General features: G+C 44.8%; 1 protein-coding gene across 3 annotated transcripts in view; it reads right to left on the reverse strand.

The window, feature by feature from the left end:
- Snx29 (sorting nexin 29) overlaps positions 1-18,967 on the reverse strand; it is a 524,875-nt gene that overhangs the window by 282,898 nt on the left and 223,010 nt on the right. For all 3 annotated transcript variants that reach the window (XM_008829910.3, XM_029562003.1, XM_029562004.1), the window contains one exon: positions 5,932-6,014. In XM_008829910.3, the coding sequence (XP_008828132.1) occupies positions 5,932-6,014 (83 nt within the window). The remainder of the gene's footprint in view (positions 1-5,931; positions 6,015-18,967) is intronic.

The raw sequence follows: 18,967 nt of genomic DNA on the forward strand, positions 1-18,967 counted from the left end.
AACAGACTCTAAAGACCACACCTCAAGTCTTCCTTCCCAGCACACTGTTAACCTAAAGAAGGGGGCAGCTGAGCTACCTTGGTTTCCCACATCACTCAACTGCAGGATCTGCTGTAGGCTTGCTGCCTACACCCCTCTACTGTAGCAGAATCCACCCCTTGTTTGTGCGCCTGAGCCCTTCCCCATTCTCAGCACAGTGTGCCAGGATGGGGCTGTGCCTGCCACGTCTCTCTCCTACCTCACCAGGTCTCCAGGGTTAAGTGAGGGATTCATAGCACCTACATGGACCAGTTACCCTGGGCATATCTGTCATCTGTGAGTATAATCCATAAGGCACTCTCAACTGCACTTTTACTTTTCAATCCTCTTTTTAAAAAGTCTGAAGTGTGTGTGTGTGTGTGTGTGTGTGTGTGTGTGTGTGTGTGTAAAAATATAAATGTCTTAACCCTGAGAGGTAAGTACAGAGTTGACTATGTTACTCCCTCAGCTCTTCCAATAAAATAAATTCAAATTTGTTTTTTAAAAAAAAATCAACCCTTTATAAAGTATTGAGGAGAATAGCGAGTCTATAAAGTGCTAGCAAGCTTAAGGATCTGAGTTCAATAAAGTAGGATGTGGTAGCACGAACCTATAATCCCAGCACTGGGGACGTTGAGGCAGGAGGGTCCCTGGGGCCTGCTGCAGTTAGCCTAGCCAAATCTGCAAGCTCCAGGTTCAATGAGAGAGGCACTCTCAAAAAACAAGGTGGAAGACTGGCCATATGGCTCAGTATGTAAGGTCACTTGCCAAACAAGCCTGGCAGCCTGAGTTGAATCTTTGGAACCTACAAAAAAAATGGGAGAACTGACTCCATAAAGTGGTTCTCTGACCTTTCTACACATGTATCATGGCACACACACCCTCCGCACACATTACATAAATAATAAAAATTTTCCTTAATAAAACAAAGCATAGGCCAGGTGTGCTACCGAACTTTTAATCCCAGCACTCTGGAGGCCGAGGCCAGTGGATCTTTCTGAGAGTTCAAGACAAGTCTGGTCTATGTACCCAGTTCTAGACCAGTCAAGGATACATAGTGAGACTCTGTGTAAATAAATAAATAAATAAATAAATAAATAAATAAATAAATAAATAAAGACAAGGTACACACAAATGAACCTGCATAAACACGCACATGTGCATACCCACATGCATATGGACACACATGCACACACAACTCAACTCTTTAGATAAGGGTGGTCTCAGCCACTTGGAGGCTAAGACAAGACAATCAATTGAACCCAGAGTTCAAGATCAGCCTAGACAATATGGTAAAACTCTGTGTGTGTGATATACCGAGTACATACCATGATTTCATCACTTTAAGCAGGAACTAGAGCATCCCAGGTTTTTGCTTATGGAGCAAGAAACTATCTCTTCACCCATACTAGTTTACCAGGATAATGGTTGCAAAGCTTTCAAAGCGGTATACTCCACAATTATCACCATCATCATTCACCTTTCAGAAACTAATTCACAGGCGTCTGCTAATGTGCCTTGACCCTCCTCAGCACATCATCAACCTATTTATAATGACAACTTCCTGCTATTTAACATGTTCCATCACTTGTACCCTCTATACAAGTCCCTAAAGTCACTATCATTATCTTTACCCCTACATGAACACACAGAAGCTCTAAATAACTGGTGGCAAGAACATAGAGCCATTAAATGGCAGCCAGCAGTGAGATTCAACCCACAGCCCTTAGCTAGAAAATCGCCTGCCTTTCCCTTCCCCGAGGGTTGCTGGCTTTTCCAGGCAGTGGCATTCTTCTACCATGAAGGGAGGAGGGTTCTCAGATTAGGGGAGCAGGGGGGAGGCAGAACATGCCTACACTCACTACCACCACCATTGAGAAATTGTGAGCCAAAGGATCCACTGTCTGTTCCTGAGATTGCCTGCCCACTCTGTACTGTTCCGCACTTACACATGGTACACAATTACGTTCTGCTTATCCAGGGAAAGAGCCATCCCCCCAAAAGTGGATTTTTCTCACAATAAAGCTAAGCAGTAAATGTGAACCAGTGGAATAGCCTACCAAAGACAGAGCCTGTGCACCCAGACCAGCACCTCAGTGAGCTCAGCACAACCACCCAGGCTGGATGACACACACACATCTCAGCATGTAGTAGCTACTGGGAGAACATATTTCAAGGAAAGGAGAAATGATGGACCAGGTCAACAGATGGGAGCAGGAATCTTGGCTCCTCTACTCTTGGGGTAGGCAGCAATAATGGTTAGTTTCCTGTCCTAAGATAGCTGACAACATAACTGGAACAGTATGCAGGTATCTGATCAAAAGCTAGTCTAAATGTCAACTGTGTAAGTCGTAAAGCTGGCAGCCCTCCAAACATGAGTGGATTTCATCCATTTGCAGGCCTTAAGGTGGAAGAGAAGTGGGGGGGGGAGGGTCCCACGGGAAAGACATTCACAGTCAAGTTGCAACATCAACTCTTCCAAGGTCTCTGGCCTGCAGGCTACCATGCAGATGATGGAACCAACAAACTCCACAATCACATGAGTCTGTTTCTTAAAATTACCCCTGTACATACACATAGGCACACTGTTGGTCTGTATCTCCACAGAACCCTGACTGTGTGTGTGACCTGGCACACGCCCTTTTTCAGGGCCTGGTCTCTTCCATGTGTATAAAACAATAGCACCATCCCTCTAGAGCTTCCAGGGGAGCAGCCAGGACACAGGGAAGACCTTGGCTGAAGATCTATGGGGCTCAAGGGCCTGACCTTCTAGTGCCACTTTCACTCAAGGACTTCTCTAAGTGGTCCCAGGTAAATACCACCTCACTGGCCTAGAGCTCACTACAAAAGCTAGGCTAGCTGACTGGTGAGCCCAAAGAATGCCCCAGTCTCTGTGCGCCCCCCCTACACGTTACAAGTGCATGGCACCATGCTCAGTTTTTCAAGTGGATTCTAGGGGGTCAAATTCAGTCCTCATGCTTGTGAGACAAGCACTTTTATTCACTGAGGCATCTTTCCAGGACCCTGACTTCAGCAATATGCCCAGGATGAAAAAAAAGAACATAAAGAGTCTGACTTTACATGAAATTGTCCTACACTGGCTCCCTGGAGAGTAGGGAGGACATCCAAGTTCATTAACAGAATTGGCCAAATGTCCAGAACAGTTACAATGGATGCTTAATTGCCAAGCTGGTTCCTAAAGGACATGGCGGCCCTCCCACCATAGCTGTAATGCTGTAGAAAGCTCACAGAGGAGACCTGCTCCCAAGCACTAGAAAAACACAAAGGGAAGCACAGCTTTCACAAACCTCTGACCTGCCCAAGGAACACAGTACTCATTAGAGAGTACCCCAACCTCATGCTCGACCACATCAGGAACCAAAAACCTTTCAGACAGGTGAAAAGTCATCCTAAATTCTACTCCATATTTTGTTTCTGCTGGAGGGACTAGATTATTCATATAAACAAGAGAGACATGGGAATCTGAAATTTGTATCTGTACATTTAAAGGTTACCAACATCCTATTTTAAAAAGTAACTTTATGTTGATTTTGTTTTCTTAAGTCCTAGAGGCATTTTTCCGAAGCAAGAATGAAGTGACAGAGATGGGGGTCCCGGGACAACCCTGAGGAGTCCTGCCAACCTAGGAGGCACCCAAATGATTTTTCACTCTTTCCCTACTGTGCTCACAGTCTTCAGAAATCATTTCTTGACAAAGATAAAAAAGAGCTTTTATATCCACCACTAAAAGGCTTCTACTATGGAAATGTGGTCTCAGAGCCCTCCTAGAATTCAAGAAACTCAAAGATATTGGTGTGTCCATTCCTGACACTAGAAGCCAGGGACACCATGGACCTCCTTTCTCCAGGACACACCCAGGACACACTTCAGAGTTCTCAGTGAAGAGACAAAAACGACCTCGGGTTGAGGAGGAAGTCCCAATCCCTTAGAAAAATTAATGGCACCACTTGAAATAAGATAAAAAGCTTTCAAAAGAAGGCAAGTATATAAACCTTCATAAGCACTGCCTTTTTAAAACTATTTTTAAATGAACACATAATAATTACATGTTTATAGAGTATAATGTGAGAATTCAATACAGACTTATATATGTGAAGTGTGTAATGCCCAAATCAGAGGAGAGGGGAATGGAACAGGGTCTCACTATGCAGCTCAGGCTGGCTTTAAGCTAGCAATCCTTTAGCCCCAGCTTTGAGTGGTGGGCTTCCAGGCCTGTGCTACTGCTCCTGGCACAGCTGTTTCATTGAGTCTGGCACACAGCTGGTGCTCCTAATCATTGTGAACTGAGAGGAGAGAATCACAGGCCTCCACAATCAACATCTAAGCATCTGATATACATGCCCATACTGAGCAATGCCCTGAAAACCCTGTACTAAAGGAGGAATCCCAGGTACACAGTGTGTCTTAAGCCACACAGTAGGATAGAGCAGAAAAGCACAGCTGCTATATGGAGCAGTGGGCTACAATGAATCATCTCACTCCCATTCAGGCAGGGGAAATCACAAATGCAGGCCAAAAGGGCACACACCCAGCTCTGCTTCAGAGCACTGGGGTTGCATCTTGGGAAATGGAACTTCAGCAGCTGTAAGAAACCATTCTGCATACTACAGGCTATGCTTATGCATTGGGGGAGAACTACAAAAATCCTGCTCAGAAATACATCTCATAGTGCTGAGTTTTCTATATCAAAAGCAAGCCCAGGGGCTGAAGAGAAGGTTCATTTGGTAAAGTGCTTGCTTTGCATGCATGAGGACCTTAGCTCAATCCCCTGCACCCATTGGAAAAAAGCTCGGTGTGGTGACACATGCTTATAATCCTAGTGCTGAGAAGGTGGAAACAGATGGATTCCTGGGGCCCAGGAGCTAGCCAGTTGACCCAGTTGGTGAGCTCCAGGTTCAGTGAGATACCCTGCCTCTAAAACAAGGAGAATGGCTCCTGAGGAATGCCACGTGAGGTTGGTCTCTTCCACACGCATACTCACATATGTACATGTTCAAAAAAGATATAAAAGTAGGTGGGGAGGGGGGGTGCTGGAGTGATGGTTCATCAGTTGAGCACTGACTATTCTTGCAAAGGACCTGGATTCAATTTCCAGCACCCACATGGTGGCTAACAACCATCTGTAATTCCAGTTCCAGGAGACATGACAAACTTTCTGGTCTCCATGGAAACTGTGTGCACATGGTGCCCTTAACATCCAAGTGGGCAAGACACTCATACACATAAAATACAAATAAAAAAAAATTTAAAGAAAGGTTTAAAGGGTGGGAGGGGACCAGTTGGGAAGAAGGGAGTCAGCAGGAGGGGGAGGGAGGTAAGAGAAGGGATTAGGGAGAAAGATCACTATACATTATGCATATATATGAAATGTCAAAAGTAAAATAACTTTAAAAGAAATAATAATATAAATAATACCAACAGTCAAACATTGCCCAGGACTTATCCTATACTAGTCCTCATGCTGCCTACAAGGATTGCTTCACAAGATAAGAAATGCCAACTGGTCCCATTTTACACATGAGAAAACTGAGGTATAGAGGGATTAAGAAACTACAGGAGAGCTGGGATTGGAATCTGGTGGGTCTAAGTCCAGAGGTCTGATTCTCCATCATCTTCTACTGTGAGCACTCCTGGCCAGGTACGAATTGATCACTCTACAAGGCTCGCTACCATACAAGTGTCTCAAGACTCTAGACCTACAATCCTGTAAGTGTCCAAATCAACAGAATATTACTGATAGTCTACATTTTATTTAGTGATAATACATGGCAGTGTTTTCTATCTAATTCATTTTCTGAAATACTCTACCGCATTTGAGTATGTATTCACCCACATACTGAGTGTGCCATGCAAGGAATGAGGGCTCAACCCACCGGTTCAGGCTCCTCTTACCTTCAGCAGCCTGCCCTTCTCTTTTCAGCATCTGGACAGCTCCTACATACTTCTTCAGCTGGACTTTGAGCACCTCATTTTCTCTAAAGGTATAAGAAAAACAGTTTAAACACTGGCAATTTAGACCCAAAGCAGGGGAAGGAATCAGTACAAAGAAAGCACACAATCTGCATCTTACAAATACTGATGTATTATCCTGTTTTACAGATCATCATTGGAAGTGATTGTGTTACATGTTACCAAGGACATGCTTCTAGAACAGCTTCTGGAACTTTCCTTTTGGAATATTGTTGAGTGCTAACTGATTCCTATGCCCATAGACTCATAATGATAACAAGTACTGTGTGAATTTACCAACCTGTCAGGTGCCTGTTCAGGGTCAGATGCTTGGTAGTTCTTTCCCCCATTAACAGAGGCACACACTAAACTTGGTTCACCTGGGGAAGGCTCATAGTGAACCAACTACTACATATTACAGGATTTGCCTCATGTCCTGTGTTTAAACATCATCTCACTAAATCCATCCCAGGAACTAGCTCAGCTCCTACTTTGTAGATGGGGAAACTGATGTAATTCATCCCCACACCCCACCTCCAGAATCTACTTCCCAGACACAGTGGCTGAGCATGCATGAGGTTCCAGGAGAAGACAGCCATTACTTGACTGTCACTGCACAGCCTAGAGCTTGTATGGACAGTGAGATTTGACCTCTCAACCCTCTACATAAGAAAAGGTTCCTCATCCACATTCTCTTTCTGCCTCCTACTTCCCACCCCAGGTCTTGAGCACAAGTGTCTTTAAGCACAGTGAGACGTTTTATCTTTCCTCACAATGAAAAGAGCTCAAGACTGAGCTTCTTCTATGACTACAAAAATGAAAAGATTCATTGCAAAATACTCCAACAATCACAACACATTTAGGAAGAAAGAGAAAATCAGCTGAAAACCCAGCACCTTGAAATCAAGCCCATGAACATTTTTCTATCCATCCCATCATACCTAAGTGCACACATGCAAAAGAGAATGCTTTATGGATGAACTATCTGTCATGTTCCTTTAACATTTTTGGCTGGAAGTAAATGTTTCTCCCTTGTTGACTGTTCCATCTGTGCTGCCCATCCTCTACTAACCAGTGGCAAACCTGGTATGTACCTGCTGTTTCCCACATCATGCACATCTGACCACAAGTCCAGTACACTCCTGCAGAATTTACTGTCAGCAAAAGACCACACTGTGCACTTTCTACAACAGAGCTGTTTCCTTTAACCATTGGCCACAGCAAGCACCAACTTAGTCAACCAATGGATGGGAACGGTGTTCATTAGTATAATGCCACACACTTAACTGAAAAATTTGGGATTGTCTGTGTTGTTTTCAGTGACTGACCATGCAATGCCCTTTTACAAAGGTAAAATCTGTCTTGCTGAGTTACTTTCACTTTGTCCTTTGTGTTCTTTGTGCAGTATTGATGGGGTTCTTGGACCTCAGATTTTATTTCTAACAATTGGCTAAAAGTTTGCAGGTGGAACCGGGTATGGTGGCACATGCCTTTAATCACAGCACTCAGGAGGCAGAGACAGGAGGATCTCTGTGAGTTCAAGATCAGCCTGGTTTCCATAGTGAATCCAGGCTAGTTGTGGCTACAGGGAGGCCCTGTCTCAAAAAGACAAAAAAAAAAAAAAAATTGCAGGGGGCGGTGTGTGTGTGTGTGGCTGGAGGTACACAGTGCTGCAACTGAACCCAGAGCCTCAGATACTAGGCAAGCACTTTGCCACTGAACTGCAACCCCAGCCCTAATTAACTAAATTGAAACTGATCTGCACAGATTTATAAATATTAGTTCATCTGATCCTCACAACAACCTTATGAGGCATTTTTTGAGGCTAGGACCACAGTATAGGTAGGAGAGGTAAGAATTACAAAGGTCAAATAACTTACCCAAGGTAATTAACTTTCACTGACCTCCCATTCCCTTGTTCATTAAAGTGAAGGTCAAAGCCCAGTAATTTCACATCTACCTAAAATGTGCATAGGCAAATGTGCATGCCTCTCTATACCTCCGTTTGTTTTCCTAAATTATGGGAGAGCACGAAGGAGCTCCACGGATTGATATGGAATACACAATTCTTTCAACAAATGTTTCTCTGGAACATGTTACATGCCAGTGTTGGGCACTGATTAGACAACATGAGAAGGAAACAGGACAGAATGGGTCCCCATCTGAGGTGACATTCACAGTAGCTGTGGCCCTACATGTAAGCAGATAGGTGACAGAGTTCCAGATAACAATGCATCCTGTAAAATATAAAGCAAGGTCCAGGACACAGGGTGGTGGCATGTTTTATAGAGAAGTCTACAAGTCTTATCAGAAGTTGGCAAAGAGGGTAAGACCTACAGGAGCTGAGGACACACTGGCTCCCACTGTCGGGATAGAGGTCTGGGAGCACATGGGCAGGCCACCTGCAGATCTGTTAAAATGCAGGTTCCAATACAGAGTGGTGCGGTGAGGCCTGGGAGTCAGCATTTCTAACTATCCCAGGCAGGCTGCCAGACCCAAGGCTAGGGCAGAGAGAAAGACTGGGAAACACCCAGGAATCCAGGGAGATTGAAGCCAAGCCTGAGTCACAAAGGCCCCTGAGTCAGGGCAAGAATAGATGTTATATGCATTAAGAAGAGCAGCCAAGAAAGATGTGAAGCTGGGAGGCAGGCACACTGTATGAGAGAAAGAGTGGAGGGCAGGAGGATACAGGGCAGCCAGCAGACCAGAAGGCAGCTGCTGTGGTCATCCAGGCAAGAAATGATGGTGGTCAGGCCTGGGCGGACTAGAGTGGCAGCCAAGGAGATGGAGAGATGTCCACAGCTCTTCACCTACAGGATTCCAGAGAGTCATGCCAGCCTGGCTCCCAGCCCTGATCTCCTGCTGGCCACCCTGCAGTTTTCTTTCAAAGCTCAGGGAAGATGCAAATCATGGAGTAGGTGGTGAGTGCCTCTCCCACAGCTTCCAATGACTACAGTAATTAATGTGTGCAAGCCAAAGCAATTACTCCTGCCCGATGTCAGAATAAACAACCAGCAACCCCAGACAGCACCACTCAAAGGATAATTACTCAAAACAAAACTAAGGAACCTGTTAAGTGCATTTGGTAATTCACAGGCATCAAAACATCACAATAAGGCATACCTACAGGAATTTTGCTTTCCAGGGCCAGACAAAAAGGTATTTTGAGGGTACTTTGGCTGTAGTAGGAAACACACCCAACTACTAAAAGATAGTGGTTGAATAGCCTGGCTCCCCAAAGCCATGAAAACGGCCTCAAAACAGTTATACAACTGACATCTGGTATAATGGTATTGAAAACCATTCCTAAGACCTCAAGGTCATGATCACTGCAAAATATAATATTGTCAACACTAACTATGCATAATCTGCTAGTCAGTCTCCTTCTGTCCTACCCCCTTTTGAAGGCCTCCCAAGCATGTTGCTACTGAGTGCAATACACATTTTTTGTGGCTCTTTACAGAGTTTCTGTGGTCATACCTTTGTAAAATCCGCACTATGACAATATAATAGCTACCACCTGTCCAGCAGTGGTTGCAGGAGAGGAGTGGGGGTGAGCAAGGTTTTGTCAATACTTACAGACTTAGGGGTCTACAGGGAAGCTAAGTAATTTTCCTAATACATGACAAGGTGCAAGTGTCAGAGCTGGGATTCAAACCTGGGCAGTATGACTTCAAAGTCAGAAGGAACAAGTCCTCTGCACTGCCTTTGGAATACAATGAACAATCCTAAGAGGTCCAGGGGAATAACACTCAGCCAGCTCCCACAACACTGAGATCAGAATAGGAGTAGAGGAAGGCAAAGGATACCTTCTACAGAGTTGCCTTGGGAAGCCTGTCCAGACTGCACAGGCTACCACCCCAGCCCTCCATATGTGTGCTCTTCAGGCTGAAATATCAATGCCCCGGTGTTTGTAGTGATCAGGGCTCCCAGGAATGCTCAGCCAACCATCTAACAGTCTGCTGTTGGATTTTGACTTATCACAGCACCTCCCTGCCCCACTCCATCTAACATCTGTGTATGCTACAGCTGACCTGTCTACAACCTACCACCTTAGCAAATACCTATGAGCTTCCCAGGCAACTCTTTCTGAAAGAGGTTCAGTACTGGTAACTAGCCAAGGACCCCCAGGAGTGTACCTGGGATGTTTGAGTTTCTGAGCAACTCCAAAGCCCAACCCATCCAGCTCCAGTGCAGGGGCCCCATTCTTCCCTTCCTGAACAGTGCAGTTCTAGGGACATTGGAAATGAATTACTTAAAGGAGAACTGAATTTATCACAAACAACTAGAACCAGGTTTCTTGTTTAAGAAAGGAATAACAAATATTTAAATTAAGAAAATTTGGAAGCTAACACCATGATGCTGGACTATAATTCAAGGGATCACTGCACTGTGAACTCATGAGGCCATCCCAAAAGAAGACAGTAGAGCTCTCCATGAGCAAAGCTAGGACAATCTAATCAACATAACCAACAAAATAGTGATAGAAATGGATTATGAGATCTTGAATAAGGCAGAAGCACATAAATGTACAAACTAACAAATGGAAAGGTTAATACACAGTAGACCTGTGGCTCCAAAAGTCTCCAGAATCCTCCTCACAATACTATTTGCAAAGGAGTGAAGAACAGCTTTAGCACAGCACTTAAGAAGATGGAAGTTAACATCTCCAGAGATAGAACAAAGTGAAGCCCCACACCACCCACTGGGATGCAGAGAGAACCTACCCCACATGGCTTATATTCCCACCAAAGATGCACAAACTGAATTTAATCATAAGGAACCACCAAGCAAACCAAATGGTGAGACATATGAAAATAAACCGGTTGCCATCTTCAAAAATATTGAGGTCAAGAAAGTCCAGGAGAAAGACAAAGAGATGTTCAGGCCAAAGAGGTGATAATTCCATGCAATGGTTTCCATTATCCTGAAAGGCAGGGCAGGCCTAGGACAAACGGCGAGAGCTGAGCATGATGCAGGGTCCGATGCAGCAATGTGTGAGGGCTGACCTTCTAGCCTGCACTGTTGTACTGCAGCGCCAAAGAAGAATGCTTTGCTTATAAGACACACCTGTTAACATAGTAAGGGGTGAGAAGATAAAGTTGAAATCAGATTCTCAGAGCCTCTGGAGAATCACACGTTCTGGAGTGGGATCTGGACTCTATACTTAACAAACCCCAGGACACTTCTGGGCCACGCTCATGCCCGGCAGCCACTCTGTGCCCTCCTGCCATACCCCAGTGGTAACATAAGCCCAGCAGAACAGTTGTCCTTCTTTGACCACTATTTAGAACATAGTAGTGCCTGGTCACACAAAAGAAGTCTTAGGTTTTTTTTCCTTTCCAGTTTCCTCAAAGAAGATGAGGCTCAAGCGCTGCCAGGTGACTCAGATTTCTCCTTGGCTGCTCTGTGGCTTGAGACATGCAGCATCTTTCTCCTCCAGCTTGGGGAGGCAGGCCTGTAGAAAGTCTGTTTGGTTTTTACTGCCCTCTCCTCTTCTCCCATCGTCTCCCTATTTCTTTTAGAGACCACATCTCATTTCACTAGTCACCTGATGAATTCCACTCAAACAGCATGCTGGCCCCTACATTTCTGATCCACCGCCAGGAAAGTGGACCAAACAACTGTGATAACTCAAAAAGATAATTTAATGGCAGATGACACACACTCAGCATATCCTGAGCACAACAGGAAATCACAGGTTCCAAAGTCAAGAGCCAGAAGTGTACTTGACAGTCATTTCGTTTCCTCAAAACTCACAGAAGTTACTTACCAGAGCATTTATTTATCAAGACAAGCGCTGTCTTCAACACTATGCCATAAAAAGTATTTGCTCCAAGGTCAGGTAGGACTGGTGTGAATGCTTACTCAGCTTCTATGTGCCCTTGGCTATATAAATGAGCCTCAGTTTATCACTTACAAAATGGGAAAAATAAAAGTAGCTACTTTAGAAACTACAAAAGACAACTGTATGCACATGTGATTAGAAATGTGTATATGACGTATATTTCAGATAGCAAACACAAAATGTTAGTTGATATTATCCTTGTTATTCATAAACTACATACCAAGGCCCCACTGTCTATCATATTCTAAACCAAAGAGGTCTGCTTCCTCCTGGGAATCCAAAGCTGCAGAACAGCTAGGGCTCAAGCTCAGATCACTCCCTGGAAGCATTCTAAGCCAGGCATCACCTGCTTAATCATCTTCCCCCAGCCAAGTCCTATACATGTCCTCAGAAAACACCTTTCACCTTTCCTGGGGCTAGTTCAGGTCCCTGAATCTAAGGGCCTGGTTAGCTCTCACTGAAGTGGCTTCCCTGGGAGCCAGTTCCAGGCACTAGGATACTCACTATGTGATAACCTTTGCTGCAAACAGCATCTCTGCGGGAGGGAGATGTGAACAGAAGAATGGATCCACAAATAAAGTTCCTCCCTGAAAAACAGGGTTTCAGAGTCACAGCACACCCACAGAAGCAGGCTGGGGAACAGGCAGTTTCCTGTGAGAGGCAGGGCATGACACAAGAGAGCACACACCTATCCTTGGGGCATCAAGGACAGTGCCAGGCTATGAGAACATGGTCCCACACTGGCAGATCTGCACACTTCTGAACAGTTACAAATCCAGAATTCTCCATGCAGTGTTAAGGCCTTTAAACTTGGGTTCACTGTTTTTAAAACATCTCATATGCCAAACATCTGTGAGTTCTAGGCTTCTAGAGCCATGAAGTGCTACATCTGCTCTTGACTTTGACCTTCTGGCATCAGCTTTACCATCTGTGAGACCATTAGTCTACTTGGTAGTTAGTGTCCCTTTATTAGGCCAAGAGGAAATGGATTAAGACCTTTGAGAACCTGTCAAAAACACATTCAATTCTTGTGAACTGAATCACAAGAGAGGAACTGATACACCCAAACTGAGCACCAGACCAGAAGTCAGAAAAAGCAAATGTCAGGGCCAGGAGTGGTGGTGTACACCTGTATCCCCAGTAATCAGGATCTCTGTGAATTCAAGGACAGCCTGGTCTTCATAGTAAGTTCCAGGCCAAGTAGGGATACAGGGAGACCCTGTCTCAAAAAGAGAAAAAGAGAAGGTCATAGAAAACAGTCGCCTTGGGAGCATTCCAGACTGAAGGAGAGAAAGGACATTCAAAGCAAGGGGCCAGGCTGAGAGAACTGCTAGCAGAGGCTCAATTAGCTCAAGTGGTAAAATGCAAGTATGGAGTGTCATGATTGGGACATGAGAGGTTCCCCAGAAGGTCCCTGCACTAAAGGCTTGCTTGTTAGCAGATAGGTTTCTGGAAGGTGACTGGATCCTGAGAGCACTGCCTTTATCAGTACACTGATTCCTTGATGGCATTCCTGGTGGCGGGGTCTCACTGGAGGAAGTCAGTCACCAAGGGCATGCACTGCATCAATATATAAGGTGTTCCCGCACCACCCCCACCCCCGCTTCCCAGTTGCCATGAACAGCTCTGCTCTCCTAAGCCCTTCCCACCATGATGCTCCACTTCACTGTGACCCAGAATCAGTGGGGCAACTAACAACAGATCACACCCTCTGAAACTGTGAACCAAAGAAAATATTCCCTCCAAGTTGCAGATGTCATGTATCTGCTATGGTGACAGGAAGCTGATGAACAAACAACTTTGCTTTTGATATGATGGTGCTGTTTAAGTGTTTAGCTTCCTGCATTTTATAATCACACTACAGTCTACAGTCGTGTAAGAGAGCATCCTTATCCTTAGACTATTTATGGGTGAACCACTATAATTCCTGCTACTGACTAACTCTTAACTGTATGAGGATAAAAGCTTAAGTAGGTAATAGACACACAGGTATGTAGACAGATAAATGTATCTCAATTATGACAAAATGTCATTGACAACCAATGGCCCAAGTAAAAAAAATTGTACTTATTATTCTATTCTTGTGATTATTCCATAAATCTAAGATTACATCATAAAATTTTTTTAAAAATCCTTGGCCTGGGAAGATGGCTTAGCTGGAAAAGGCCTTGCCACATTAAGCATGAAGACCTAAGTTTGATCCCCAGCACCCATTAAAAGGCCAGGGTAGCAGCACAAACCTGTAATACCAGGGCTGGGGAGGCAGAGACAGAAGGATCCCTGGGGCATGCTGACCAGCCAGTCTAGCCACACCAGTGAGGTCCAAGTTCAGTGAGAGTCCCTGCCTCAAAAAATAAGATAGTAATTGAGGAAGACACCCAATGTCAACCTTTGGCCTCCACACACATGCACACTCAAGTGAATACATACACAGATCCCTTCAGAAAAGACTCCCCACCCCTGCAAAAAGAGGGGCAGGAGTTATAACAAGTCTAAACAGAAGAATTTAGAAACTCATTGAAGTGACACATACTACAAAGCTAAGTAAGTTTGCTTGGAAAATATAACAAATCTTATGCAGCATCAGGGGATAGCAAGACCCAAGTCCTTTCAATATTCTGATATGGGCAGTGCTCCTAGGCTGCAAGCCCGGCCTCTTTTGTGACAGTGCTGGCAGGACTATTGGAATAGAACCTGGAAGCCATTGGGTGGTGACTGGAAAAAAGGAAGTAGGATCACTTTTCCTGTCTTGCAACCTGCTGGTGAGGATGGTGAAAGGTCTGGAATGGTGTTGAATGCACCTATCTTACTAGAAAGAGGCACAGGCTGGGCATAGGAAGCCTCTGTAGAGGTGCTGCTGTTGACAGTGTTGGCAGAATAAGATATCTGCATCTGAATTACCAAGCTGAAACTCAGTTTGGCTTTGAACAAGTCAAAATAATCCCATCAAATCTCTGCCTCTTGAGGCCACAGGCAGGAGACTGAATGAAGCAAGAATTTAAAAATAATAACAAGATGCAACAATGGAGACCACACAGCAGAGAAAGACAGTAAAGCACTGAGCGGGGATTATCACAGCCCAAGAGAGCTGGAGAACTGGAGAACGGTGGACTACATGGGTCTCTCACTTGTGGACTTCATTTGTTTACCCTCAGAGGGAGCAAAGAGATTTTAACTAGGTGCAAACAATTAAAAAACAGGATATTTCACTTAAAGATCTAGCTTCCTCCTCAAAGAGCCAAGAGCAACTGTTACCCCAAGGGCCTCACAAGACTCTGGGTGATTCAGAGTAACTGCTTCCCCTTTAGAAAAGGGAAATGCTTCCTGGTTCACCCAAAGATTCCCTCCTTCCTCTCTCCCACATGGCCAGTTCCTCACTTCCATTAGCCCCAGCCTGGGAACAGTGCAGTCTGAGACCCACCACCGTGAAGAAACTCTGGCTTGTGACACGCTCCACAACCAGCTGTTGGCTAGGAATTCCAGGACCAAAGCAAGGACCTGGTATAAATCTAGGTCACCACAAAACCCAAGTTCAGGTTCACACTAACAGTCTCCTGTGGCAGTGTAGGGTTCAGCCACCATAGCAAGTCTGCTGTTGGCTGCTCAGTGTCATTACTGTGCAAACAGTGCCAGAGATCTAGCCAAGAGAGCCACATTTCAAAGGACACCATTTTCCCCTCCAACAAGTAAAGACTGAAAGATTTCAGACACACACACACACACACACACACACACACACGGACTCTTTTAACTGTCACTACTGTTAGCCAATGTATGACGGGAGCCTTTTGCCACTATGCTCCATTTTACCCCCGCCCCACCTTGAGGACACAGTATTGAAAACCAATGTCAGAAGCTTGCTCTCTGGATGCCAGGTTGCCAGCAGAAAGAGGGCTGGTACTGTGGGCCTGGAGGTCTCACAAGGTGGCTCTCTGCAGGTCAGCGCTCCAATGTGACTGGGATGGGAAAAACTCTGGGAAGCTGGCCAGGCAATGATGAGTTTACAGAGCAGAAGGGGACTAGGTGGCATCTATCAGAAAGGTGAAATGGAACTCTGGAGTAAGGCTACCTGCAGAGTGCCCTAATTTCAACTTGTTAATGATTTTATTTGTAACCGTGCTGCTTCTCAGCCATGACCTCCTTACAAGCAACAATGTGGGTCCATCCAAACTCTGTATTCCCTACACACAACACAGTGCACCACACAAAATTCAGGTAGATGGTCAGACCACAGCCCAAACAAGGGTGGTGCATAAACCTTATTCAGCTCCTGAATCTAAAAAAACAAATGACTATAAAAGATGCTTTAGAAACAATTAGGGAATTGTGACTATGAACAGGATATTAGATACTACGGAACTGCCGCCAGCTATCTCAAGCATGCAATACTATTATGAAGTACATAATAGTAGAAGAACATCCTTGCTCTAGAAGATAACTGCCAGCAGATTTAGGGGCAAGAATTATAAGGTGAGAGACTTCTATGTGTGTACCTATACACTTTATTTAGTTATAAAAAAAAGATTGAAGGGGGTTGGAGAGATGCCTCCGTGGTTAAGAGCACCAGCTGCACTTGCAGAGGACCTGGGTTCAAGTCTCAGCACCCACATGGAGGCTAAAAACTGTCTGTAACTCCAGTTCCCAGGAGATCCAATGCCGTTTTCTGACTTCTGCAGGCATTGCACAGCAGGGGTGCACTTACCACATACATGCAGGCAGCACACTCATACACATAAAAGAAAAAAAAGTGAAATTTTGCAAGATATTAACTGGTATATTAATTACTTTTGTCTCACTGTTACTATAATAATTGACAAAAACCTAGTGGAGGGAAGGTTTGTGTTACCCACTGCGGTAGGTGAGACATGGTGGAGTTAATGGTGGCAGGAGCACGCAGCAGAGGCTATGCCCACCATGGTGGACCAGGAAGCAAAGAGCACGACAGGAAGCAGGCAGGGTACAACTTTCTGGTGGTCATCTCTTGTGCCTAACTTACGCCAGCCAGGCCCCACCTCAGAAATATATCCCATAGCCTCCCAAAATATTGCCACCAGTTAGGAAACAAGTAAAACATGAGCTTGTGGGGAACATTTCAGGTTCAAACCCTAACAGCCAGTAAACACAGGTAAAGGTGCATGAATTCCGGCCCACTATATCAGTCTTGCACTTTGTAGCAAGCTAAAAGTTTCCAAGATAAAAGAGTTAGGGAAATTTTTAATTAAGTGTTGTTGATGATAAACCAAGCCATATTCAAGGCTCACAGTGACATGCCTCTGTCTCACTGAGGGTGAACAGCACGGGCTAGAGGTGACTGGTAGGCTCCTGAACCCTGCTCCAGCCCTGGGGCTGAAGGAATATTCCCTGGAGCCCCCAGAAGCCATATGCAGCCCCTGGCAGCAACTTTGCTCTGGATAGACCAGCGTTGTTTGGAGCCATCAAAGGAGTCACATTTGTGAAGCACAATGAACGCTAATCCACTGTAATCAATTGGCCCATTACCAGCTGCCTGTTCGCCTTCCATTTCCCTCACTGGCAGCTTCCTTCCTTTGTACTTTGTCCGGTGGGATTATTATTAAGGGAGGATTTATTAAAGTATTATTAAAAATGCCTATTTAGAAAGGGATTCGGGAAGACAGCAGTGACAGCTGCGTCAGTTTTTAAATCTATATAAATCCCTACAATTAAAAAAAAAAAAAAAAAGAGCAGACCCAAAGCCCAAGCATCGAACAGTATTTACAATGAAGCCAGTGACAGGGTCCCATGCAAACCTCAAAGTTTAATCAGGCAAGAGCAAACCAAAAGAGTGGTGCCTGTGCAGAGGGCAAAGAAAAAAAGGCATAGAGGCCCTGAGATGAGCCCCGAATCATCTCCCAGGCAGTCCTGAGAGTGTGCTGGCACTAGAGAAGTTTTTTCCCCTTCTAGTGGCAGCAGAGCACAGGCTGACAGTGACCCCGGATGGCCTGTGTTCCCCTCTGAGAACCAGCCCAGGCAGATGGTGACTGCAGCTGGCTCCATTTCCTCTTAGAATCAGCCCACAGGTTCTCCTCCATGGAGATAGGGACCCACAGTGAGGACAAGACCACTGGAGCAGAGCTGCAGCTGAGCAGAAGGTCTAGGGATGAGCGAGAAAAAGATTCACTGAAAGTGGCAGAGGAGCACAGAGTCCAGTGATCCCAGGAAGTCAGTGGCCGTGTTCCTGAAAATGTCAAAAGAAGGGAGCCCTGGTCCAGCAACCTCAGAGTAACAGAGCCAGAGATGGTGGCACATGCCTGCGATAGCAGCATTCAGAAGGCTGGGGCAGGAAAGCAGGCATAAATCCTTAATAATAATCCTACCACACAGAGTGCAAAAAAAGGAAGCTGCCAGCCAGGAGGAAACTGAAGGAGAGCTATGTGGCCAGCCTGGGCTACACAGCACGTCTGTCTCAAGATGAAGATCATCTACAGATAATAAAAACATGCCAGAAGTACTCATGTAACTGCAACCTATTTCAAGAAAACATACAAATGATGCAAGATATGAAAGAACAGTTAAGAACCTCAATTAGAAAACCACAATACTGAGGTAACAGAATGTAGGAAACCAAAGAAACCACTTCAGAAATGAAAACAAACCTGCAAGGACCACCTAGAAGGTGCAAACAACAAACTGTTTCCAAAAAACAAAAGGAAATGAAGAAAGTGATTTAAAAAAATAAGAAAGTAACAAACACTGAATAAAGACAGGTAAATAAGATCCAACATACAGAAAATGGAAGCTCCTAGAAAGGAAGACCAAAAGCTACTAAACACTTGACTTAAAAGCTTTTCAGAACAAACATTTGAAATTGCCTAGCATAAGAGCCCTGCAAGTATGGACTCTAAATGACTAACACCAGACACATTCTAGAAAATGACCAACCTTTGGGGATGGAGAAATGGCTCAGCAGATATGAACACTAGCTGTTCTTGCAGAAGACCCAGGTTCAAATCCCAGCACCCACATGGCAGCTAACAACTGTCCGTAACTCCAGTTCCAGGGGATCTGATGGCCTCTTCTGTCCTCACAGGCATTGCATGACATGGGTGCACTTACCTACATGCAGGCAATACACTCATACACATAAAATAAATATAACAAATAAATTTTTTT

This window comes from Nannospalax galili, unplaced genomic scaffold, assembly GCF_000622305.1.
Source record: "Nannospalax galili isolate Female #2095 unplaced genomic scaffold, S.galili_v1.0 scaffold32, whole genome shotgun sequence".
NCBI lineage: Eukaryota > Metazoa > Chordata > Mammalia > Rodentia > Spalacidae > Nannospalax > Nannospalax galili.